Below are 27,119 nucleotides of genomic sequence, written 5' to 3' on the forward strand. Positions count from 1 at the left end.
TAATGATCTCATTTTAAAGAATTACCTGTCTAAAGATGTTATCTCTCAATGCAGACCCATTCAGAGGTACTAGGGATTAGAACTTCACCATAAGCATTTGGGTGGGAGCACATATGTGTATGTGTTTATACATTCACACAAGTCAGAATGGTCAAAAATATGAAAAAAATTCCAATCTCACTATAGAGAAATGGAAAATAGAATACCATCGTGATAACACTTTATACCTATCAGACTGGAAAAATTATAATACAATTATTACTAGTGGTTGTTGTTAGTCACTCAGTCATGTCTGACTCTTTGTGACCCTATGGACTGTAGCCTGCCAGGCTCCTCCGTCCATGGGGTTCTCCAGGCAAGAAAACTGGAGTGGGTTGTCATTCCCTTCTCCAGGGGATCTTCCTGACCCAGGGATTGAACCTGGGTCTCCTACATTGCTGGCAGATTCTTTACCATTTGAGCCACCAGGGAAGCCCTATTACTAGTGGGCTTGTGAAAAAAAGAATACTATCATACAATGCTAGTGCATAACTACCACAGTCTTTTTGAAACCGATCTGATTGAAGCCATTTAAATTAAATATGTGTGCCTTCTGAAGTTCTGGTTCTGATTAAAATGGAATCACTCTGTCTATTCTACTGGATTTTTCCTTAATAGCATGCATTGAGCAGCTGTCTGAAAACCCTGAAATGTAGTCGGCAGGAGGTAAATTGGGGAAAGAAATTAGAAAGATTTAAAAGCATGCAGATTGGAAGTAAAGGAATAAAACTGAATATGACATGATTATCTACATTGAAAATCTCCAGATATCCACAAAAAAGTCCCTAGAACTGAGTTTAGTCTAATTGCAGAATACAAAGCTGGCATATAAATTTCTATATAACAATAGCCTAGTAGTGGAAACTTAAATTACAAAAATACAATCAGCAATGATATGCCAATATAATGGACAACTTGGAAGAAATGGAAAAATTCTTAGAAAAGTAAAACTTTCCAAAACTGAACCAGGAAGAAATAGAAAATCGTAACAGACCCATCACAAGCATGGTAATTGAAACTGTAATCAGAAATCTTCCAGCAAACAAAACCGCAGGACCAGACGGCTTCACAGCTGAATTCTACCAAAAATTTAGAGAAGAGCTAACACCTATCCTACTCAAACTCTTCCAGAAAATTGCAGAGGAAGGTAAACTTCCAAACTCATTCTATGAGGCCACCATCACCCTAATACCAAAACCTGACAAAGATGCCCCAAAACAAGAAAACTACAGGCCAATATCACTGATGAACATAGATGCAAAAATCCGTAACAAAATTCTAGCAAACAGAACCCAACAACATATTAAAAAGATCATACATCATGACCAAATGGGCTTTATCCCAGGGATGCAAGGATTCTTCAATATCCGCAAATCAATCAATGTAATACACCACATTAACAAATTGAAAGATTAAAACCATATGATTATCTCAATAGATGCAGAGAAAGCCTTTGACAAAATTCAACATCCATGTATGATAAAAACCCTCCAGAAAGAAGGAATAGAAGGAACATATCTCAACATAATAAAATCTATATATGACAAACCCACAGCAAACATTATCCTCAATGGTGAAAAATTGAAAGCATTTCCCCTAAAGTCAGGAACAAGACAAGGATGCCCACTCTCATTGCTACTATTCAACATAGTTTTGGAAGTTTTGGCCACAGCAATCAGAGCAGAAAAAAGAAATAAAAGGAATCCAGATTGGAAAAGAAGAAGTAAAACTCTCACTGTTTGCAGATGACATGATCCTCTACATAGAAAACACTAAAGACTCCACCAGAAAAGTACTAGAGCTAATCAATGAATATAGTAAAGTTGCAGGATATAAAATCAACACACAGAAATCCCTTGCATTCCTATACACTAATAATGAGAAAATAGAGAGAGAAATTAAGGAAACAATTTCATTCACCATTGCAACAAAAAGAATAAAATACTTAGGAATATATCTACCTAAAGAAACTAAAGACCTATATATAGAAAACTATAAAATAGTGGTGAAAGAAATCAAAGAGGACACTAATAGATGGAGAAATATACCGTGTTCATGGATCAGAAGAATCAATATAGTGAAAATGAGTATACTACTCAAAGCAATCTATAGATGCAATGCAATCCCTATCAAGCTACCAACAGTATTTTTCACAGAGCTAGAACAAATAATTTCACAATTTGTATGGAAATACAAAAAACCTCGAATAGCCAAAGCAATCTTGAGACAGAAGAATGGAACTGGAGGAATCAACCTGCCTGACTTCAGGCTCTACTACAAAGCCACAGTCATCAAGACAGTATGGTACTGGCACAAAGACAGAAATATAGATCAACAGAACAAAATAGAAAGCCCAGGGATAAATCCATGCACCTATGGACACCTTATCTTTGACAAAGGACGCAAGAATATACAGTGGAGAAAAGACAATCTCTTTAACAAGTGGTGCTGGGAAAACTGGTCAACCACTTGTAAAAGAATGAAACTAGAACATTTTCTAACACCATACACAAAAATAAACTCAAAATGGATTAAAGATCTAAACATAAGACCAGAAACCATAAAACTCCTAGAGGAGAACATAGGCAAAACACTCTCCGACATACATCACAGCAGGATCTTCTTATGACCCACCTCTCAGAATATTGGAAATAAAAGCAAAAATAAACAAATGGGACCTAATTAAAATTAAAAGCTTCTGCACAACAAAGGAAACTATAAGCAAGGTGAAAAGACAGCCTTCAGAATGGGAGAAAATAATAGCAAATGAAGCAACTGACAAACAACTAATCTCAAAAATACACAAGCAACTCCTGCAGCTCAATTCCAGAAAAATAAATGACCCAATCAAAAAATGGGCCAAAGAACTAAACAGACATTTCTCCAAAGAAGACATACAGATGGCTAACAAACACATGTAAAGATGCTCAACATCACTCATTATCAGAGAAATGCACATCAAAACCACAATGAGGTACCATTTCATGCCAGTCAGAATGGCTGCTGTCCAAAAGTCTACAAGCAAGAAATGCTGGAGAGGGTGTGGAGAAAAGGAACCCTCTTACACTGTTGGTGGGAATGCAAACTAGTACAGCCACTGTGGAGAACAGTGTGGAGATTCCTTAAAAAACTGGACAAAGAAGTGCCATATGATGCAGCAATCCCACTGCTGGGCATACACACCAAGGAAACCAGAATTGAAAGAGACACTTGTACCTCAATGTTCGTTGCAGCACTGTTTATAATAGCCAGGACATGGAAGCAACCTAGATGTCCATCAGCAGACGAATGGATAAGAAAGCTGTGGCACATATACACAATGGAGTATTACTCAGCCATTAAAAAGAATACATTTGAATCAGTTCTAATGAGATGGATGAAACTGGAGCCTATTATACAGAGTGAAGTAAGCCAGAAAGAAAAACACCAATACAGTATACTAATGCATATATATGGAATTTAGAAAGATGGTAATGATAACCCTGTATGCGAGACAGCAAAAGAGACACAGATGTATAGAACAGTCTTTTGGACTCTGTGGGAGAGGGTGAGCGTGGGATGATTTGGGAGAATGGCATTGAAACATGTATATTATCATATATGAAATGAATCGCCAGTCCAGGTTCGATGTATGATACAGTATGCTTGGGGCTGGTGCACTGGGATGACCCAGAGGGATGGTATGGGGAGGAAGGTGGGAAGTGGGTTCAGGATGGGGAACACATGTACACCCGTGGCAGATTCATGTCAGTGTTTGTCAAAACCAATACAATATTGTAAAGTAATTATCCTCTAATTAAAGTAAATAAATTTATATTAAAAAATAATAATACCATTTATAATGCCTCAAAAAATGAAATACTTAGGCCAAAATCTAACAAAATGTTCAGGATCTGTACAGATCGTGGAGCCTGGTAGGCTACCGTCCATGGGATCGCAAAGAGTCGGACACGACTGAGCGACTTCACTTTCACTTGGCTATTCAGGGTTTTTTGTGGTTCCATATGAACAGCCATCTTTTCCATTAGCATTTACCAAATAGTTCATTCTTTCTGCTACTGTTTTGGGATGCTCCCTTTATAATATATTAAATTTCCATTTATGTCTGTATCTGTTTCTGGACTCTATGTTCTGATTGTTATAATCATCTATACCTGCAACTCTGTGCGACTCCATGGACTATGGCCTGCCAGGCTCCTCTGTCCATGGGATTTTCCAGGCAAGAATACTGGAGTGGATAGCCATTCCCTTCTCTAGGGGATCTTCCCAACCCAGGGATGGAACCCAGATCTCCTGCATCACAGGCAGATTCTTTGCCATTGGAGCCACCAGGGACCATACCTGCATTAAGACCATGCTTATAATTACAGTAGCTTTAAAATACCTTTTATCACTTTGAAGAGAAGAAACTTTGATTCTCAGTTGCACTAAGCTAGTGTCTGGATTTGTGGGCCACCACCTTGCAGAGTAGACAAATATCTATTGATTGGATAGACATATATGGAAGAGGCTTTCAGAAACAATTCTCTTAATAAGTTGAAATCTATTTTACTTTTATTTACTTTTCATTCAGAAATAATTTCAAACTTACAGAAATACTGCAAGAATAATAGAGAACTCCCATATACACTTTATCCAGATTCACTCATTTTTAAGATTTTGCTATGTTTTCTTTATCATTCTCTTTCTTCTATATACATATTTTATAACTTACTTTCAACATGAGAATAGACTGTAGACATCATATCCCTTTATCTTTTAATACTCTATTGTGTATTTCCTATGAATGAATATATTCTCTTACATAATCAAAGTGGAGTTATGAAATTCAGAAAATGTAGCATTGATTCATTATCTAATACATAATATAATACGTTTATCTAATTGACAGCCAATATTCCAGTTGTATCAATTAATTCTGTTCTTTGTAGCATTTCCTCTTCCAAGTTCAGGCTGTAGTCCTGGATCTAGTTGTCCTGATTCTTTGAAATGTGTTTCCTTGAATTTGGAACATTAGCAGATAATAATTTTAATCACCAGATCAAAGATTTTCTTGTTTTTTTTTTCCCCTCTGTATAGTTATTATTTTTCTCTTTGCATCTAATATTCAGTGTGTAAGGAGATACACTGAGACCATGCAAATGCCCTCCTCCTCATTAACCTGCCACCCACCATATAGCACCTAAATGCATCATTACCATGGTCTACAACTCTCCTCACTTTGAGACTGAAACCTAGCTGATCAAGCATTACAGGTTGCTTTTTTGGAAGGTATAATGTTATCTCTTTTTGAAAATAAGATATGGAGCATAACTTATAATCATTTATAATCATATCATGACAAAAAATAATAAATCCAGATACTGCTAAAATCTTCTATTCTCCATTTCTTTTGCAGGCATCAATGGCTATGTTTTTGATAGCTTGCAGCTGTCGGTTTGTTTGCATGAGGTGGCATACTGGTACATTCTAAGTGTTGGAGCCCAAATTGACTTCCTCTCTGTCTTCTTCTCTGGATATACCTTCAAACACAAAATGGTCTATGAAGATACACTCACCCTATTCCCCTTTTCAGGAGAAACTGTCTTCATGTCAATGGAAAATCCAGGTTAGTTATTTATATTATTCTTTTACTAACAGCAGTGTTTGCTTCACTGGCCATTCACATGGTTTTTTGCCCACTAGCTCACATCTGCCTACTAGCTCATCACATGCTAAATGGTTCAGGTGATTTTAGTAATTGCAAGGCATTTTAATGACAGGACCATATCAAATGAGCTTCACAGGTGGCTCAGTGGGGACAGAATATACCCACAGTGCAGGAGATACAAGAGATGCAGGTTTGATCCCTGGGTTGGGAAGATCCTCTGGAGGAAGGCATGGAAACGCACTCCAGTATCCTTGCCTGGAGAATCCCACGGACAGAGGAACCTGGCGGACTACAGTCTATAGGGTTGCAAAGAGTTGGCCATGACTGAACATGCACATATGCACCACAGCAAATGTTTAAGTTAAAAGTCTTTGCTTTAAAAAAGTGCCTTTACTTGCTGTAGGCCAACCTTTTAAGTGTGTTTATTAGACTGTAGTGGTGAATATACATTTATACCTGCAATTAACACACAGGGTCTGGCTAAATATGTTTCTGTGTGCCTTGTGAACATTGGTTTTGTTGGGAAGTGCATAATAATCTCTTCTTGCATGAGCACATACCATCAAACCACTGTGAAGCCTTCAAGACGAACGTGGCTGTCAACTTCTCATCTGCCTCCTTCCAGAATGACTCAAAGGCAAAGCTTTTGAGTGCACCCAGTCTGGTGATCTGGAGAAGGCAATGGCACCCCACTCCAGTACTCTTGCCTGGAAAACCCCATGGATGGAGGAGCCTGGTGGGCTGCAGTCCATGGGGTCGCATAGAGTCGGACACGACTGAAGCGACTTAGCAGCAGCAGTCTGGTGATCAGGAGGAACACTGACCCTGTCTAAACCTAACAGATTGTAGTTATTCTCTTACACTTATGACTTTTCTGGAGATAAATTCTCATGGGGAAATTTCTAGGGAATCAAAACCAATCTTATCATATAAAACCATAGATTCACCTTCATATCCAGAAACTCATCTTATACTTCAGTAATGTATTTTTGTGGGAAGTGAGTGAAGAAGACCCTGACAGAACTCCAGTAATACCTCTGAAAGTATCTTGTTTCTTCATGTTTATATCTTCATTATCTGCTTTACATCTAAGTTGCAAGGTCTCAGAGACCTTGTCATCTTGTTTGTCATTGAATCCCCAATGTTTATAGTGCCTGGCCTATAGTAGATGCTTAATACACATTTTTTCAATGAACGAATAAATTTAAAACATGCAAAAATGTTATAAAACAGTATACATATTATGATTGTAATTGTCTAAACCAAAGAAAGTGTGTATGTGTGTGTGTGTGTGTGTGTGTGTAGGCAGAAAATGCTATTTAAAATATCAATATTTTCAGAAGCTTGTAAACTACTTTGGTGATGAGTTAAATTCTAAAGACAAATTGAAACTCTGCTTTATGTGTCTTGAGGGGAAATTTTCTATCTTGATTATAAAGCTCAAGCTAAATAAAGCCCCTGTTCTATGTTACTGATTTCTTATTTTAACTTCACTGCGGTCATGTAACAGACTCTGTATGATTACAGTTCTTTTAAATGTGGTGATACTTGCCATGCGCCCAGCATATGGTTTACTTTTGGCTAATGGCCCATTTGCACCTTTGACACTGGCACCACCACAGCAGGTGTGCTCAGGCTCCAAACACAGGCACAGTGAATTCCATTGTCACACTAGGCACCCGCATTCCAAACAGTGGAATCATCACAAATGCATGCACATCTCTGCCCCAGAAACCAGCACTGTTACCCAGGCCTGCGTTCTCACATGCCAGACCCAGCACCAAGAATCCCCTCAGCTAGGGCCTCAGTCTGTGGGTGAAAAGAAGAACAAAAGAACCCCAGCAGCCTTCACCACCTAGGAGGTCAACAACCCTCACCACCATCATGGACACTCACAGCTTTGACAACTAAGGACCCTCCATAATCTTTGCTGACACTGACCTCAGCTGACCGAGCTGCATGTGGTCTATGCTGTTGTACCCTCTCTGGAACTGGAGCTGCTGAATCACACATTGAAAAAGAAAGAAAGAACCCAGAAATCCTGGAGCTAAAGAATACAGTGAATGAAAAAAGGCATCAGAGAGCTTTAAAAACATACTTGATTAAGCTGAAGAAAGAATCTGCAAACTCCAAGATAAATCTTTTGGCATTATTGAGTCAAGAGGAGAAAAAAAGGAATGAAAAAAGCCTGCAGGACTTATGGAATACCATTACATTTTTCAAAAAGAGATAAAGAAGTGATGAACAGGTATATGAATATGTTCTCAACATCACTAATCATCAGGCAATGCAAATCAAAACCACAGTAAGATATCAGTTCATACCTGTCAAAATGACTGTTATCAAAAAGTCAGAGGATGATAAGGATGTTGGCAAGGATGTAGAGAAATCATCCTCGTGCACTGTTGGTGAGAATGTACATTGGTGTAGCCATTATGAAGAACTGTGTGGAGATTCCTCTGAAAGTTAAAAAGAGAACTACCATCTGATCCAGCGATCCCACTTCTGGGTATATATACAAAGGAAATGAAATCAGGATCCTGAAGAGATACCTGCACTCCCATGTTTATCACTGCACTCTTCATAATAACCAAGACCTGGAAAGAACCTAAGTGTCTATTCATGAATAAATGGCAGAGTAGAAAGACCCTGAGCTCACCTCCTCTCACAGGCACACCACAATCACAATCACTATTTTCAGAACGGCCATCAATGGAAAAGACTTGCACCTACCAGAGCAGATCTTCTACAACTAAAGCTATAAAGAAGGAACTGCAATAAGATGGTAGGGCAGACATCATGATATTGTCCAGTCTTATATCCCTGGGTGGGCATTTCACAAATAGGAGAAGAATTACAGGTGCAGAGGCTTTCTCAAAAGAAGTAAGACATCTAGCCCCATATCAGACTCCCAAGTCCAGGGATCCTGGACCAGAAAGACAAGCCCCCAGAGCATTTGGCTTTGAAGACCAGTAATGCATACAATTGACAGTCTCATAGATCTGGGGGAAATAGAGACTTCACTCTCACATGGTCCAGGGCAAAAGCAGGAATAGGAGGCTGGGTCAGACTCACCTACTGATTTTGGAGAGTCTCCTGGAGAAGCAGGGGGCAACTGCAACTCCTCCTGGGGACATAGAAACTGGTGGCAGCCATTCTGGGGAGCTCTTTCTACCACATGGACACTGGTGCTTGCAAATGCCATTGAGGAATCCTCTGTCTGGCTTATTAGCAAGAAAATGCAGTCCCGTCCTGGCTCAACATCTATAGGTGCCATTTCTGGGACACATGATGGCAAGCAAATAACTGGGCGTGAACACAGCCCACCCACTAACAGACAGGTTGCCTTAAGAACCCCCTGAGACCACAGCAGCCCCTGGACATGGCCCTGCCCACCAGAGGGCACAGGGTTTGTCCCTGCACACAATTGTGCAGTCACCAGATCCAGGACCTCCAGCCAGAGAACCTGTGACCAAGCTCTGCCCACCAATGGGCAGGCACCAGGCCTAGAGTCCCCTGGACCCTAGTCTTGCCCTTCAGTGAGACTTCTCTAGCTTCAGAAGACTTCTCAGAACCAGCTTCACCCACCAATGGATGTCACTCTTTGTCACTATTTGCCGTCATTATCTGCATATGACATGGTGCTGTACATAGAAAATCCTAAAGACAGCACCAAAAAACTACTAGAGCTCATCAGAGAATTTGGTACAGTTACAGGATATAACACCACTAGGGCTTCCCTTGTGGCTCATCTGGTAAAGAATCTGCCTGCAATGTGAGAGACCTGGATTTGATCCCTAGGTTGGGAAGATCTGCTGGAGAATGGAAAAGCAACCCACTCCAGTATTCTGGCCTGGAGAATTCCATGAACTATATAGTCCATGGGGTCACAAAGAGTCGGACACAACTGAGTGACTTCAATTTCACTTTTCACAGGATATAAAATTAATATACAGAAAATCTGTTTCATTTCTATACACTAACAATGAACTATCAGAAAGAGAAATTAAGGAAACAGTCCCATTTACAACTGCATCATAAAAAATAAGATATCTAGGAATAAACCTACCTAAGGAGACAAAGGGATCCCAGGTGGCTCAGTGATAAAGAACCCCCTGCCAATGCAGGAGATACAGAGATGTAGGTTCAATCCCTGGTATGGGAAGATCCCCTAGAGAAGGGAATGGCAACCCACTCCAGTATTTTTGCCTGGAAAATCCCATGGACAAAGGAGGCTGGCAGGCTACAGTCATGGGGCCACAAAGAGTTAGATGAAAGACCTGTACTCATAAAACTATAAGACACTGATGATAGAAATCAAAGATAGGAAGATAGATCATGTACTTGTATGGGAAGAATCAGTACTGTAAAAACTACTATGTTACCCAAGGAAATCTACAGATTCAATGAAATCTCTATCATATTACCAATGCCATTTTTCGTAGAACAAATGACACTGATTAGCCAAAATAATCTTGAGAAAGAAAAACAGAATTAGATGAATCATCCTCCCTGACTTCAGACTACAAAGCAACAGTTATCAAAACAGTATGGTACAAAAAAAAGAGACATAGATCAATGGAACAGGGTAGACAGCCCAAAAGTAAACTCACACACTATGGTCAATCTATCACAAAGGAAGCAAGAATATACAATAGATAAAAGACAGTCTCCAGATACTGAAAAAAAAACTGGACAGATACATATAAGAGAATGATATTAGAAATTCTCTAATGTATTACGTTAGAGAATTTGTATATTATACAAAAATAAACTCAAAATAAAGACCTAAACTGAATACTATAAAACTCCTAGAAAAAGACATAAGTAAAACACTCTTTGACATAAGCTGTGGCAATATTTTTTGGTTCTATCTCTTAAAGCAAAGGAGATAAAAGCAAAAATAAATAAAAGGGACCTCATTAAACTTAAAGCTTTGTACAGAAAAAAGAAACCATTAACAAAACAAAAACAGAAAGACAAAGCATATGCTTGTGTCAGAAGCTGGAGTAGGAGATGGGCAGCTGTGTCTCCAAGGGAACTGTAATTTAATTTTCTTTGCATCTCTGGTTATATCTCCTTTCTTATTTCAAATTATATATATAGAGAGAATTTATTTTTATTTGGTTATTTAATTGAGGTTTTTTTTGAACTCTCATTTAAGCTCTTGGATTGAAATTTATTAATTACTATAATGATCTAATATATTTTTATTCACACATGTAATACAAAAAGATGTTGTCATTACAAATTTTCAACCAGTACAGATATAACTAAAGTTCTTGACACTATTCTCAATCCCAGGTCTTTCTCAGAGTATGGTGGATGTCATTCCAAACCTGTTTATGGAGTTTCATTTCCCCTTTTCTCACCCATTACTGTCTTTGTCAGGGAGAGGAAGTATTAGATTTAGCTAAGTTATAACAAAATGGTTGTCTGTGGAGGCCTTACAAATAGCTGAGAAAAGAAAAGAAGCAAAAGGCAAAGGGGGAAAGGAAAGATATACCCATCTGAATACAGAGTTCCAAAGAATAGCAAAGAGAGACAAGAAAGCCTTCCTCAGTGATCAGTGCAAAGAAATAGAGGAAAACAATAAAATGGGAAAGACTAGAGATCTCTTCAAGAAAATTAGAGATACCAGGGGAACATTTCATGCAAAGATGGGCACAATAAGGGACAGAAACAGTATGGATCTAACAGAAGCAGAAAATATTAAGAAGAGGTGGCAAGAATACACAGAAGAACTGTACAAAAAAAGATTTTCATGACCCAGATAACCACGATGGTGTGATCACTCACCTAGAGCCAGAATCCTGGAGAGTGAAGTTAAGTGGGCCTTAGGAAGTATCACTACGAACAAAGCTAGTGGAGATGATGGAATTCCAGCTGAGCTATTTCAAATCCTAAAAGATGATGCCATGAAAGTGCTACACTCAATAGGCCAGCAATTTGGAACCCTCAGCAGTGGCTTCAGGACTGGGAAAGGTCAATTTTCATTCCAATCCCAAAGAAAGGCAATGCCAAAGAATGTTCAAACTACCTCACAATTGTATTTATCTCACACAATAGCAAAGTCATGCTCAAAATTCTCCAAGCTAGGCTTCAACAGTACATGAACTGAGAACCTGAGAACTTCCAGATGTTCAAGCTGGATTTAGACAAGGCAGAGGAACCAGAGATCAAATTGCCAACAGCCGTTGGATCATAGAAAAAGCAAGAGAATCCCAGAAAAACATTTACTTTTGTTTCATTGACTACACTAAAGCCTTTTAACTGTGTGGATCACAACAAACTGGAAAATTCTTAAAGAGATGGGAATACCAGACCATCTTACCTGCCTCCTGAGAAATCTGTATGCAGGTCAAGGAGCAACAGTTAGAACTGAACATGGAACAACAGACTGGTTCCAAATTGGAAAAGGAGTATGTCAAGGCTGTATATTATCACCTTGCTTATTTAACTTATATATAGAGTACATCATGTGAAATGCTGGGCTGGATGAAGCACAAGCTGGAATCAAGATTTCTGGGAGAAATATCAATAACCTCAGATATGCAGATGACACCACCCTAATGGCAGAAAACAGAAAGGAACTAAAGAGCCTCTTGATGAAAATGAAAGAGGAGAGTGAAAAAACTGACTTAAAACTCAACATTCAGAAAACTAAGATCATGGCATCTGGTCTCAGCACTTCATGGCAAATAGATGGGAAACAATGGAAACAGTGACAGACTTTATTTTCTTGGACTCCAAGATAACTTCAGATGGTGATTGCAGCCACAAAATTAAAAGACACTTGCTCCTGGGAAGAAGTTCAGTTCAGTAGCTCAGTCATGTCCAACTCTTTGCGACCCCGTGAACTGAAGCACGCCAGGCCTCCCTGTACATCACCAACTCCCAGAGTCCTCCCAAACCCATGTCCATTGAGTCAGTGATGCCATCCAACCATCTTATCCTCTGTCATCCCCTTTTCCTCCTGCCCTCAATCTTTCACAGCATCAGGATCTTTTCCAAAGAATCAGCTCTTCACATCAGGTGGCCAAAGTATTGGAGTTTCAGCTTCAACATCAGTCCTTCCAATGAACACCCAGGACTGATCTCCTTTAGGGTAGACTGGTTGGATCTCCTTGCAGTCCAAGTGACTCTCAAGAGTCTTCTCCAACACCACAGTTCAAAAACATCAATTCTTTGGCGCTCAGCTTTCTTCATACTCCAACTCTCACATCCATACCTGACCACTGGAAAAACCATAGCCTTGACTAGACGGATCTTTGTTGACAAAGTAATGTCTCTGCTTTTTAATATGCTGTCTAGGTTGGAAGAAAAGCTATGACAAACCTTGACAGCATATTAAAAAGCAGAGATAATACTTTACTGTTAAAAGTCCATATAATCAATGAAAGCTATGGTTTTTCCAGTAGTCATGTATGGGTGTGAGAGTTGGACCATAAAGAAAGCTGAGTGCTTTAGAATTGATGCTTTTGAACTGTGGTGTTGGAGAAAACTCTTGAGAGTCTCTTGGACAGCAAGAATATCAAACCAGTCAGTCCTTAAGGAAATCAGTCCTGAATGTTCATTGGAAGGACTGAGGCTGAAGCTGAATCTCCAATACTTTGGCCACCTGATGCAAAGAACTGACTCACTTCAAAAGACCCTGATGCTGGGAAAGATTGAAGGTGGGAGGAGAAGGGGATGACAGAGGATGAGATGGTTGAATGGCATCACTGACTCGATGGACATGAGTTTGAGCAAACTTTGGGAGTGGTGATGAACAGGGAGCCCTGGTGTGCTGCAGTCCATGGTTGCAAAGAGTCGGACACAACTGAGTGACTGAACTGACTGAAGTTATAAAAGTGGAATTTTTAGTCAATAACCTGATTTAAATTGTTCATTCCAACACCAGTTCTGATCTACTCTAACCCAAAATGGTTTTATAAAATCAAAAATATGCTTTATATATCATGAAATTGGGTTCTTGTATCCCATGTCTTCATATTTTTTAATATACTCCTTTATTTCAGTAGAAAACATTCTCTAATCACATCTTGAGAATGGCTGAATTAGAGGTAGATACTTTGAATCCTTGTATATTAGAAAATCTCTTTATTCTCATTTCCTGTTTGAGTGATTATCAGGCTGCACATAGAATGCAATGTGAATTAATTCCAAAATGTCTGAACACAGAAGATTTTTCATGGGCACCCTATTGTCTAATAGGGCTCTGAAATATACTTTGAGAAAATTTTTCAGTTAAGATTTTGCTTCTGTAACTTGATAAGACCATTCGTTTACCTGATGGGTAGCTTAGTAAAGGTGTATTTGTTTCCATTTATGCTTATGCATATACTTCATCACCATAAAATTCTTTCACTCAGATAATCCTGTTCATAGTAGAAATTAATACTGTTAGCACTGTGATGAGTTATTATGTTATTTGTATCCTAAACCTAAGTCCTGCTCCCTTATGGTTACTTATCCTACACATTGGTCATAGTGGATGCTTGGCATTGTGTTGTGTGATTTGAGTGCATTATTAGATACTAATAATGAGTCATTTATAAATTTGAAAACTGGAGCTCAGAGACCTCAATGGACTTGCTTAAAGTCACACAGCTGATAAATTGTAGTGCTGGGACTTGACCCCAGGCAGTGAGGAGGAAATGACAACCCACTCCAGTAATCTTACTGGGAAAATCCCATGGACAGAGGAGCCTGGCAGGCTACCGTCCATGGGGTCACACAGAGTTGGACACGATTGAGCGACTGAGCACTGAGCACATAATGTTACTGTAGAACCTACAGCACTGTGCTGTATAGTGAAAACAGCTGCCCTATGTAAAATTTCCAGAATTAAGTCACTGTCATCACCCAAGTTCTATGTGACTAGTAAGACTCACCACTCTTGTGTATGTTAATTACATTTCTCCATTTTTATGCCAATATATATTTATTTAAAATCACATCCCTTTCTTGTGGTCACAAAGAGATATGCCACAACAGCAGCAATGCAAAAACCACTTTTACTATCATTGTTGGACTACTGTTATGTGTGTCTGGCATTTAATATAACAACTGGCAATATAATGGTACTGAGTAGTTTTTTTTTTCATTTTTCTGGGAATGGAAGAGAACCTCTAGCACAGATCTTGCTTGTGACTTGAGTTATGAGTAATCAGAGTCTTATTCTTCCTCATCTCCAGGTCTGTGGGTTCTGGGGTGCCACAACTCAGACTTTCGAAACAGAGGCATGACAGCCTTACTGAAGGTTGATAGTTGTGACAGGAACGTTGGCGATTATTATGACACATATGAAGATATTCCAACCTTGCTGAGTGACGACAATGTCATTGAACCCAGAAGCTTCTCCAAGAATTCAAGGTACCCTAGCACTAGGCAAAAGCAATTCAAACCCACCATGACTCCAGAAAATGACATGGAGAAGATTGACCCTCAGTCTGGAGAGAAAATGCAGCTGCTTACAGAACAAAGTGTCTCCTCTAGTGATCTGTTGATGCTCTTGGGACAGAATCCTACTCCACACAGATTATCCTTATCTGATCTCCAAGAAACCAGAAATGAGGCTACTGATCATTTACCTGGACCAACAGAAAGAATCAAGGGCCCATCCCCATCTGAAGTGGCACATCTTAGACCAGAGCTGCATCACAGTGGGGAAAGAGTATTTACTCAAGAGCCAGAACTGCCAGTAAGATTAAATGAGAATTTGGGAACAACTATAATGGCAGAGTTGAACAAACTTAATTTAAAAATTTCAAGTTCATCAAACAATCTAATGCCTTTACCAACAATTCCATCAGACAAGTTGTCAGCAGGTACTAAAAAGACAGGTTCCTTCGGACCCCCAAATATGCCAGTTAATTTTAATAGTCAATTAGGTGCCATTGTATTTGGCAAAAATTTATCTCATGTTATTGGGTCACGTGTACCTTTGGGCTTGAGTAAAGAAGATAATAATTCCAAGTTGTTAGAAGCAGCTTTAATGAATAGTCAAGAAAGTTCACTGGGAGAAAATGCATTATCACTGGAGAGTGATAGGCTATTTAAAGAGGAAAGAGTTCATGGACCTGTGTCATTGAACAAAGATGATGCTTTATTTAAAATGAATATCTCTTTGGTAAAGACAGACAAGGCACCAGCTAACTCAACAACTAATAGAAAGACTCACATTGATGACCCAACAGTATTAATTGAGAATAGTACATCAGTCTGGCAGGATATTGTAATAGACAGTAATACCAACTTTCAAGAAGTGACTTCTTTGATTCATGATGAATTGTTTATGCACAAAAATACTACATCTTTTGGACTAAGCCATATGTCAAATAAAACTACTTCATCCAAAAAAAGGGAAATGATCCACCAAGAAAAAGAAGGCCCTGAGCCACTAGATACAAAATATCCAGATACACCATTCTTCAAGACTCTTTTTTTGCCAGATTCAACAAACGTGATAAAAAGGACCCACGACAAGAACTCCCTAAGCTCTGGGCAAAGGCCCAGTCCAAAGCAATTAACATCATCAGTATCAGAAAACTCTGTGAAAGATCAGAATGTCTTATCAGAAAAGAATAAGGCAGTAGCAGGAGAGGATGAATTTAGCAACAACACCAGCCTCAAAGAGATGATTTTTCCAAATACCAAAAGCATAGTTCTTACTAACTTGGCTAATGTCCAAGAAAATGATACAGACAATCAAGAAAAAAAATCCCAGGAAGAAACAGAAAAGAAAGAGACATTAATCCCTGAGAACACAGTTTTGCCTCAGGTGTATACAGTGATTGGAACTAAGAATTTCCTGAAGAATCTCTTTTCACTGAGCACTAAGCAAAATGTCAGAGGTTTAGATGAAGAGACATATACTCCAGGACTTCAAGACAACAGGTCATTAAGTGATTCGGCAAAAAGAGCCAGGATTCATGCAGCCCATTTCTCAAAAGGAAGGGTGGAAGCAAACGTGGAAGGCTTAGGGAATCAAACAAAACAAATGGTAGAGAAATCTCCAAGCACTACAAAACTGTCTCCTATCCCAAGTCAGCAGGATGCAGTTCCTCACCGTGATAAGCGGGGTTTGAAACAATCCAGACTCCCACGAGAAGAAGTAAAGCTTGAAAGGGGGGTAACTCTGAATGACACCTCAACTCAGTGGTCCAAAAGCATGAAACATTTGACCCAGGGTACCTTCACACAGATAGAACACAACAAGATGGAGAAAAGGACCATTACTCAGTCCTTCTTACCAGATTGTTCTTTGAGGAGTCATAGGTCAATTAGACCTACAGATGTGACCAAGATCCCACCTCAGGATAACTCTTCTCATCCTCCAGCATCAACCTATGGTTATAACTTGGGGGCACGTCATTCTGGGGTCCAAGAAACCAGTCATTTCTTACACGGAGCCAAGAAAAATAACCTTTCTTTAGCCTTCCTAACATTGGAAGTGATCGGAAGTCAAAGAAAGAGCAGCACCCCGGGGAAACAGGCCACAAATCCACTCATGTACAAAAAACTTGAGAACATGTTTCTGTTGAAACCAGGCTTGTCTGAAGCATCTGGGAAAGTTGTTCATCAGGAAGACTTGCCTACAAAAACTAGCAAGGTTTCTCCTGCCCACCTGGATCTCAGGGAAGAGATCTTCCTTCAGAAGACACAGGGACTTGTTAAATTGAATAAAGTCTACAGGCCTGGAAAAGTGCCATCTCTGAAATGGACAACAGAAAGCTCTGAAGAGATTCCCTCCAAGCTGCTGGGTCTCCTTGCTTGGGATAACCAGTCAGCTACCTTGATACCAAAAGAAGACTGGAAATCCCTAGAGAGGTCACACAAACTCACGTCTTTGAAGACAAAAGATATCACTTTGCCCCTAGACCCTAGTGAAAACTATTATTCAATAGCAGTAACAAATGAAGGAGAAGATAAGGCCCAAAGAGAAGCTCCCTGGCCAAAGCAAGGAGGGACTGGAAGGGTGTGCTGTCAAAATCCACCAATCTTGAAACGCCATCAAAGGGAGATAACCCTTACTACTTTTCAGCCAGAGCCAGACAAAACTGACTATGATGATACTTTGTCAATTGAAACAAAGAGAGAAGATTTTGACATTTATGGTGAAGATGAAAATCAGGACCCCCGCAGCTTTCAAAAGAGAACACGCCACTATTTTATTGCTGCAGTGGAGCGGCTCTGGGATTATGGGATGAGTAGATCCCCCTACGCACTAAGAAACAGGTATGGGTCCATTGATTATTCCTTTGTGCTACTGTTGTGACCTTTGACTTGACCAGGTACTGAAACAATAGGGAAGGCACAATCAATCTGCAGCAATGAGACTCCAAAGACTGCTTTATAGAGGAAGCTGAGAAGCAAGTGGCAAAGTCTAGATGAAGCTGAGGAGCAAATGGGAGGTTAGGTGGTGACACTAACAATGAGGGTTACAGGATGGTAAATCCAGGTAGCATGAAACTCTTACTCTGGTGGGATGGAGAAGAAGAGGGGTCTACAAAAGGGTAGAGAGGTCAGAGTCAAGAAGCAGCCACGTGGAACAGGAAGGAAGTCAGCCTCACCTAACAGCTTATGAGCTGCTGGGTAAGGCTTAATCTCCTGAGTGCGCCCTGATAGACACAGCAGGAAGCAGTGAAGTGTGTGGTAATGGGACTGAGGTGGCAGGGGAGGTCGTTTTCCAAAGTACTGGGGATCCAGAGGGCAAAATGGGAGAATTTCAGTGTTAAGGGAGCAGAAGGAGGTTGGTCAGGGGAGAGAACACAGAAATTTGAAAGATAAACATAAGGAGAGTGAATCAGCCAACAAATATTTATTGAGCACCTGCTACATGCCAGGCACTTGCACAGACACTGGAGAATAGCAAAGCAGGAGCCTATATTCTGCTGGGAAAAGCAAAAGGCAATAAAGTAGTAAAAAACTAAATAAGGGAATCTTGGTGCTGTTCAAAAAGTAGAATTGAATGATATGGTAGAGAGTGACAGGGGGTGTTACTTTCACTGTGGTGGTCAGAAACATTCTCTTTGTGCAGTTGATGCCTAAATGATGATAAGAGGTCAGCTAGGGACTTCCCTGGTAGTCCAGTGACTAAGACTCCACAGTCCCAATGCAGGGTGCCAAGGTTCAATCCCTGGTCAGGGAGCTAGACCCCACATGCCACAAATAAAGATCCCACATGCTGCAACTAGGACCCAGTGCAGTCACATAAATTAAAAAACAAACAAAAATGAGGTCTGCTAACCAAAGTTTGAGAGAAGACATTTTCAGTAGAGGGAACAGGAAATGCAAAGACCCTGCAAATGAAACAAGTTTAGCATGCTTGAGGAACAAAAAAGGACCAGCATGAGTGGAGTACAGTAAAGAAGTCTGTGCAGGGGTAGGGCAGAGGTGAGTGACCACACCATCGTGGTTATCCAGGACATTACTGCCTTTTTTGTACAGATCTTCTGTGTATTCTTGCCACTTCATCTTAATATCATCTGCTTCTGTTAGGTCCATACCATTTCTGTCCTTTATTGTGCCCATTTTGCATGAAATTTTCTCTTGGTATTTCCAGTTTTCTTGATGAAATCACTAGTCTTTCCCATTCTATTGAACAGGGTGGTGAGGGTGAAAATAAAAAGAAATGTAAGGATGTTGAGTATAATTTAAAGATAAGCAGAGAAGGCTTGCTGTTAGATTGAGGATGGGGAGGAATGGTGAGAGAAAACTGAAAAATGTTTTGTTTTTCTCCTGAGCAACTAGGTGGAAGCTGGTGACATTTAATGAGATGTGGAAGCCATGAAGCAGAACAGATTTATTTGAGGAGACACTCAAGGGTCTGTTTTGTACACATTTAATTTGACATGCCTACTAGATATGCAAGTTCAGATGTTGAGTAGGCAGTTTGATATATGAGTCTTGAAACCAAAGAAGTGGTTTGTGCTAAAAGATACCAATTTGAGCATTATAATCATATTACTAACATTCAAATAAGATTTCATGGGATGATAATGGAATAAAAGTAGCTGTAAACCATGCCTGCTTTAAGGGCTACATCCTCAAAGTAATGGTAAACCAGTTAAACTTGTACTTCATTGACTTATAGCCCAGTTTTCGGTCATGTGTATTGTCCATTAAATCCCTATCCTTGATCATAATTTAAGCAAGTCTTGAATTTGCAGTGCCTGCAGACATCTGGTAGAACACATAAAACCTCTCATGGAAGAAACCAAAATTCTAGGCCTCAGGTTATTTTCACAAATACTCGAGATACAATTTCCAGAACACAAAAATGCTGGGTACAAAACAAGAGAAGTAAGCAAGAGGCCACAGAAACAATAGAGAGTCAAATACAAACTCACAGACTGAAGATCTCAGAATCACCAGATACAATTAAAACACGAAAGCATCATGTAGAAAGAATTGGTGAAGTAGTAGGTAAATAAAAAGAAATAATATGAAATGCAGAATGCATAAATTTTAAAATGTAATATAGAAAAGAGATAATAAAGGTTATGTGTTCTAAGTCACTTTAGTCATGTCCGACACTTTGCGACCCCATGAACTATAGCCAGCCAAGCTCCTCTGTCCTTGGCATTCTCCAGGCAAGAATAATGGAATGGGTTGCCATGACCTCTTCCAGGGGATCGTCCCAATCCAGGGATCAAACCTGTATCATCCAGCAGTGGCCGCAGGACTGGAAAAGGTCAGTTTTCATTCCAATCCCAAAGAAAGGCAATGCCAAAGACTGCTCAAACTATCACACAGTTGCACTCATCTCACACACTAGCAAAGTAATGCTCAAAATTCTCCAAAACAGGCTTTAACAGTATGTGAACCGTGAACTTCCAGATGTGCAAGCTGTATTTAGAAAAGGCAGAGGAACCAGGGATCAAATAGGCAACATCCGTTGGATCATCAAAAAAGCAAGAGTTCCAGAAAAATATCTACTTCTGCTTTATTGACTAGGCCAAAGCCTTTGACTGTGAGGATCACCACAAACTGTGGAAAAATCTTAAAGAGGTGGGAATACTAGACCACCTGACCTGCCTCTTGAGAAATCTGTATGCAGGTCAGGAGGCAACATAGAACTGGACATGGAACAACAGACTGGCTCCAAATAGGGAAAGGAGTATGCCAAGGCTGTATATTGTCACCCTGCTTATTTAACTTATATGCAGAATACATCATGAAAAACGCTGGGCTGGATGAAGCACAATCTGGAATCAAGATTCCCAGGAGAAATATCAATAACCTCAGATATACAAATGACACCACCCTTATGGCAGAAAGCGAAGAAGAACTAAAGAGCTTCTTGATGAAAGTGGAAGAGGAGAGTGAAAAAGTTGGCTTAAAGCTCAACATTCAGAGAACGAAGATCATGGCATCTGGTTCCATCACTTCATGGGAAGTAGATGGGGAAACAGTGGAAACAGTGTCAGACTTTTTTTGGGGGGTTCCAAAATCACTGCAGATGGTGACTGCAGCCATGCAGTTAAAACACGCTTGCTCGTTGGAAGAAAAGTTATGACCAACCTAGACAGCATTTTATTTTTTTTTTTCTGTAAAGTTGTTTATTTTTATTTTTAATTTTATTTTATTTTTAAACTTTACATAATTGTATTAGTTTTGCCAAATATCAAAATGAATCCGCCACAGGTATACAGCATTTTAAAAAGCAGAGACATTACTTTGCCAACAAAGGTCCATCTAGTCAAAGCTATGGTTTTTCCAGTAGTCATGTATGGATGTGAGAGTTGGACTATTAAGAAAGCTGAGCTCTGAAGAATTGATGCTTTAGAACTGTGGTGTTGGAGAAGACTCTTGAGAGTCCCTTGGACTGCAAGGAGATCCAACCAGTCCATCCTAAAGGAAATCAGTCCTGAATGTTCATTTGAAGGACTGATGTTGAAGCTGAAACTCCAATACTTTGGCCACCTGAGGAGAAGAACTGACTCATCTGAAAAGACCCTGATGCTGGGAAAGATTGAGGGCTTGAGGAGAAGGGGACGACAGAGGATGAGATGGCTGGGTGGCATCACTGACTCAACAGACATGAGTTTGAATAAACTCCAGGAATTGGTGATGGACAGGGAGGCCTGGCATGCTGCCGTTCATGGGGTCTCAAAAAGTCAGACACGACTGAGTGACTGAACTGAACTGAATTGGCAGGCAGGTTCTTTATCACTAGTGCCACCTGGGAAGCCCAAAGATTATAGCCAGCTTTATTTTCCAAAGATGGATGTGCCAAGATATCCTGTCCTACATGCTTCTTTTACAATGTGACCTTGCCATTCTCCCTTTCAAAAGGTAGTCCAATTCCCCTCCTTTTGATCTGTGCTGGCAATGAATAGAATATAACAGAAACGTGTGATCTGTAGATATAGTGGAAGTGATGCTATGTGATTCCCAAGGCTTTCTCAGAAAGTACAGATGTACTGATATGAGAGTTGGACCATAAAGAAGGCTGAGCACCAAAGAATTGCTTTCAAACTGTGGTGGTGGAAAAGACTTTTAAGAGTCCCTTGGACTGCAAGAAGATCAAACCAGTCCATGCTAAAGGATATCAACCCTAAATATTCACTGTAAGGACTTATGCTAAAGCTGAAGCTCCAATACTTTGACCACCTGATGTGAAGAGCCGACTCATTGGAAAAGACGCTGATGGGAAAGACTGAGGACAGGAGGAGAAGGGGGTGACAGAGGATAAGATGGGTGGATGGCATCACTGAGTCAGTGGACCTGAGTTTGAGCACACTCTGGGAGAGAGTGAAGGACGGGAAAGCTTGGTGTGCTGTAGTCCATGGGGTCACAAAGAATTGGACACAACTTAGTGACTGGACAACAACAACCTCAGAAACTATCATGCAGCTTATGTCTATCCCTTCAGACGCTCTCTCTGACCGAGAGTCCTGACTGAGTCCAACTTTCCAGCATTCTCCACCAAGGCAATAGACATGTGAATGAAGCCATTTTGGACCCTCCAGACCAGCCCAGATGCCAGTTGAATACCACTGAGTGACATTAGACACCACAAAGAGTGAAACTATTACTTTGCCATGCCCTGCTGGAACTCCAGACTTAACAGAATTGACAAGTACAATAAAAAACAGTTGTTGTTTTAAGCCACTAAATTTTTGAGGTAGTCTGTGATACAACAACATATAATCAGAAGAAAGAGGATAGAATGTGAAGGACTAACATATTTTTAATTGAAATCCCAAAAGGAAAGAGTGATTAGAGAAGAAACAACTACCAAATTATTCAGAAATTCCACTCCTGAGTATATATCCAAAGGAAATGAAAACAAAAACTCAAAAAGATACATGCACCCCAATGTTCATAGCAGCATTATTTAGAATTGTCAAGATATGGAAGCAACCTAAGTATCCATCAACAGATGATTGATTAAGAAGGTGTGGTATACATACACACTGGAATATTACTCAGTCATGAAAAATAACTGAATTTTGCCATTTCCAACAACATGGATGAATCTAGAGGGTATTATGCTTATGGTATCATATGTTATCACATACATGTGGAAGCTGACAAATAAACGAATGAATATGCAAAACAAAAACAGATTCATAGATATAGAGAACAGACTTGTGGTTACCAGTGAAAAGAGGGTGAGGGGAGAAGAGGGATGTGGCTAGGGAACTGAAAGTTACAATCTACTATATATAAAAAGGATAGATTGCAAGAGTGTGTTGTACAGCACAGAGAAATACAGCCATTATCTTGTGGTAACTTTAAATGGAGTATAATCTATTAAAAAAAAAAAAACTGTTGAGTTACCATGTTGTACACCTGAAACCAATATGATGTTGTAAATCAACTATACTTCAATGTTTTAAAAAATCGGATAGACTTAACTCCAACTATTTTTTTAAGTAAATGTAGATAAATTAAATGTATCAGTTAAAACATAAAAATGTGGCTTCCCTGGTGGTCCAGTGGTTAAGAATCTGCCTGCCAATGCAAGGGACATGAGTTTGATCCGTGGTCTGGGATGATCCCACAAGCATGAGACAACTAAGCCCGGGCTCTCAAGCTCACCAGCCGCGACTTCTCAGCCTGCATGCTGCAACTACTGAAGCCTACACACTTAGAGTCCATGCTCCACAACAAGAGAAGGCACTGAAACAAGAAGCCCACACACCTCAATGAAGACCCAGCCCAGCCCAAATTTAATTGGTTAAAAACAATTTTCAAAACAAAACAGAAAAGTGTCAGACTTCCTTAAAAATTTGTGCAAACTATATATTGTTAATAAGAGACACACTTAAAATCTAAGGATCTAAGTTAAGTAGAATTGTTACCAAAAGAGTATGTGGGTAGGGTCCAGCTGCTCGCCACTCAAAAGCTGGTAAACAGACCAGGCTGGTGGAAAGGAAAGTTTGCTTTATTTCAGATGCTGGCAACTGGTGATGGGGAGGGTGGCAAACATCTGTCCAAAGGCTGATCCCACAACCCCCCACCCCATGACAATCAAGGGGTGAGACTGTTTATAGACAGAGTTGGGGGTGGGAAGGTTACAAGCAGAAAAAGCACAGTCATCTCTAACAGTCATCTTCAATTTTTCATCAGTGGTCTGACTAGCATTATCTTCAATGTTTTAGGTACAGTTAATCTGCAGTTCTGGGCTGCACTTGTTCCCATTTATTTGCAGTCAATTCTTGGAATTGTGGCAACTCAAGTCCTGGGTACAGTCTGGTGATCAAGTAGTTAACTTCTCCACCTGGTGTTTTGGTATCTATAAGAGAACTCACAGGATATGGCTCAGAATATCATCTATAGCCCTTGAAAAAGAACTAAAGGTCCCTGACTATGCTTAATGGCTACATTATATTATTTAGTCTCCTTAGACTGTTTTCCTTTGTTTCAGCATTTCTCACTTCTCTGATTAAACTTATTCTTTGACTAAAGTTTTCCACAGGCAAAAAGCAGGCAGAAGACATGGGGGGAGGCAAGGATCATAGAGTCCTGCTCTGTTTCAATCCCACTTTTTCTTTGATACTCCTCAATCTTGAGGAGGAACAGATACTGAATAAGAAAGGCAATAAACTTTCATTGTACCTGGACAAACATTTGAAAATTACTAGACATATTACAGTGAGTATAATAATCAAAATCCACCTTCATACTATTTCTCTTTTTTGTCTTTATGATTAAAGCAGATGTACAATGTATGTTTAATAGGCTACGAACAGGCTGTTTTGGTTAGCCTAAAGTTCAGATTAAATCCTGTTATTGGCCGGAATGACTTTTCCATACCTCAATATGTGAATATTTTTTCCATCATTTTTCCCTTTTAAGTTGTAATTCTTTCCATAGAGAGTATTGATAATCAATATATTTTCCCAACATTGCCAGAGTGGTTCATTTGCCTGCTCTGGGTCTATCCATGTCCCTTGGTGCTCCTTTTTATGTATATATTTGCCTAGTTGTCCATGTTAGGGGAAAACTAATCAGGTATCATGAACAGGCTCAGAGGTTAATAGGGAAATGCTTTATAGGGCATACATTTTAGCATTCATACCCAACTGTCACACAAACATAGACATGTGCTTTAAGTAGTACACATAAAGCCAGCAGTGCTACACATCATGAGCAGCTATACTCTGTGACAACTTTACTGGACAGTTTTTCCTTCCTGAACACTGGCGTCAAAAGTATGATTAGAAACAAAAAAAATGACTTTCCATTAAAAGTCTCTGTTACCAAAATCAGATCAATATTTCAGGAGAACTTTGTTTTCTTAAGAGAGAAAAACCAACTTCAGTCTTGCATCAGGTTACTGTTCATAAAATCCATATACCTAATTAAATTTAGTCTAATTTTAATCCTGATAATGTACACAATTCTTTTTTTTTTTTTCAAAATTCCTTTTTCACAAACCTTTGGTCACTTTCTAGATCCAAACAACTTTGTCCTGTATTTCCTCATCTAGAAACAAACAACTATAGGACAAAATTATTGTCATCATTTTTCCTCAACAAAAATACCTCCATTCTTTATATCTTTGTTGAGAGCGCATATCCTACTTGCTTTACATACCAAAATGTTTTGCTTATCATTTTTACACATCACAATTTTAACCCTTGAAAATTTTAATAAAACCAAGAAACAAGTGCTTGAAATGTTACACCAGCATTTTCTGATTGGCAAGCTTAAGAACATATTTCATAACCTCAGAAAACACTTTTTTTTCATAGCATAATTTTTATTCAGTGGTACAATATGCCTGTTTAATAAATCAAAACATCTTAAGTTTCCCTCTTGGTCTTAGGAGAATACAAAAGTCGGTAATCAGTTTATAGATTATAGCCAGAATAGCGAAATTATACATTCAATTTTAAAGGCTTTTTTCCTTGTTTTCTTTGCACAATTAACCCAAGGCTGAAGATCCAGGCAAAGTGGACTGTGTTTGTCTTTTAAGGACATGATAAGCATCAATCTCAAACTTACTCCCAGGCATATTTTTGTTTTCCCAGGGTCTGAAAAAAGTGTTTTATCAAGTTAGCTTTCCCCAACTGCATATGCAAAAAGAACGGGTTTTTTGAATTTCAAGAGTTTCATTTTAACCAGTTTTCTCCAGAGTCTAAAGAATACTGTAGCCATACATTGTCCAAAAAAGAAAAAATCATCTTTTTTTAGTCATAAATTCACAACTAAATTTTTTCTTATTGAATTGAACCTGAATTTCCCATTCTACATAAGACAGCAAGAGTACCAATCATACAAATGGAATACACACCCACACACCAAATGACAGATCTGTCATAAACCCTTTCTGAGGGTGTCTGGTACGAAGTCCCAAACCCAACACAAACGGTCCTCAGTGGTAGTTAAATGTCAGAACCAATTGGCAAAGTACCAAAATGACATTTGGTGGTCATAAACTGTCCTCAACAGCAGTCAGATATCAGAACCAATTAGCAAGAATGCCCAAAAGCACTTCATGCTCACAAACAGTCCTCAATGGCAGACAGACATCAGAACCAATTGGCAAAAATGCCCAAATAGCAGTCAGAGTTCATAAACGATCCTCAACATCAGGCACATGTCAGAACCAACTGGCAAGAATGCCCAAACAGCACTATTGCTCACAGTCCTCATAGCAGTCAGAATCAATTGGCCAGAAGGCCCAAATAGCACTAGCACTCACAAATGGGAAGGTTGCCCGTGTGCACACTGGTGGACTTACCTGGTCTTGGAGCTCGTCATCCCATCCCAAGTGCAAGTTTCCATTCCACCAAGAAAAGCATAAGTTGGCAGTCAGTGCTGAGCAGGGTAGAAACAGGGAGGATCCTCAAATCAAATGGCTTTGGCAACTGCTAGGAATGTCCCCCAAATCCCCTACCTGGGGCTAGCTAGCCATGAGCAGCAGGCTCATACATTGTCATAGCTATAGCTCTCCCCTGGAAGA

General features: G+C 39.5%; 1 protein-coding gene across 2 annotated transcripts in view; it reads left to right on the forward strand.

The window, feature by feature from the left end:
• Window positions 1-27,119, forward strand: part of F8 (coagulation factor VIII) — a 142,382-nt gene that overhangs the window by 74,521 nt on the left and 40,742 nt on the right. For both annotated transcript variants that reach the window (XM_070366172.1, XM_070366173.1), the window contains exons 14-15: window positions 5,438-5,647; window positions 14,890-17,932. In XM_070366172.1, the coding sequence (XP_070222273.1) occupies window positions 5,438-5,647; window positions 14,890-17,932 (3,253 nt within the window). The remainder of the gene's footprint in view (window positions 1-5,437; window positions 5,648-14,889; window positions 17,933-27,119) is intronic.

This window comes from Bos mutus, chromosome X (genome assembly GCF_027580195.1).
Source record: "Bos mutus isolate GX-2022 chromosome X, NWIPB_WYAK_1.1, whole genome shotgun sequence".
In the NCBI taxonomy this organism is placed as follows: Eukaryota; Metazoa; Chordata; class Mammalia; order Artiodactyla; family Bovidae; genus Bos; species Bos mutus.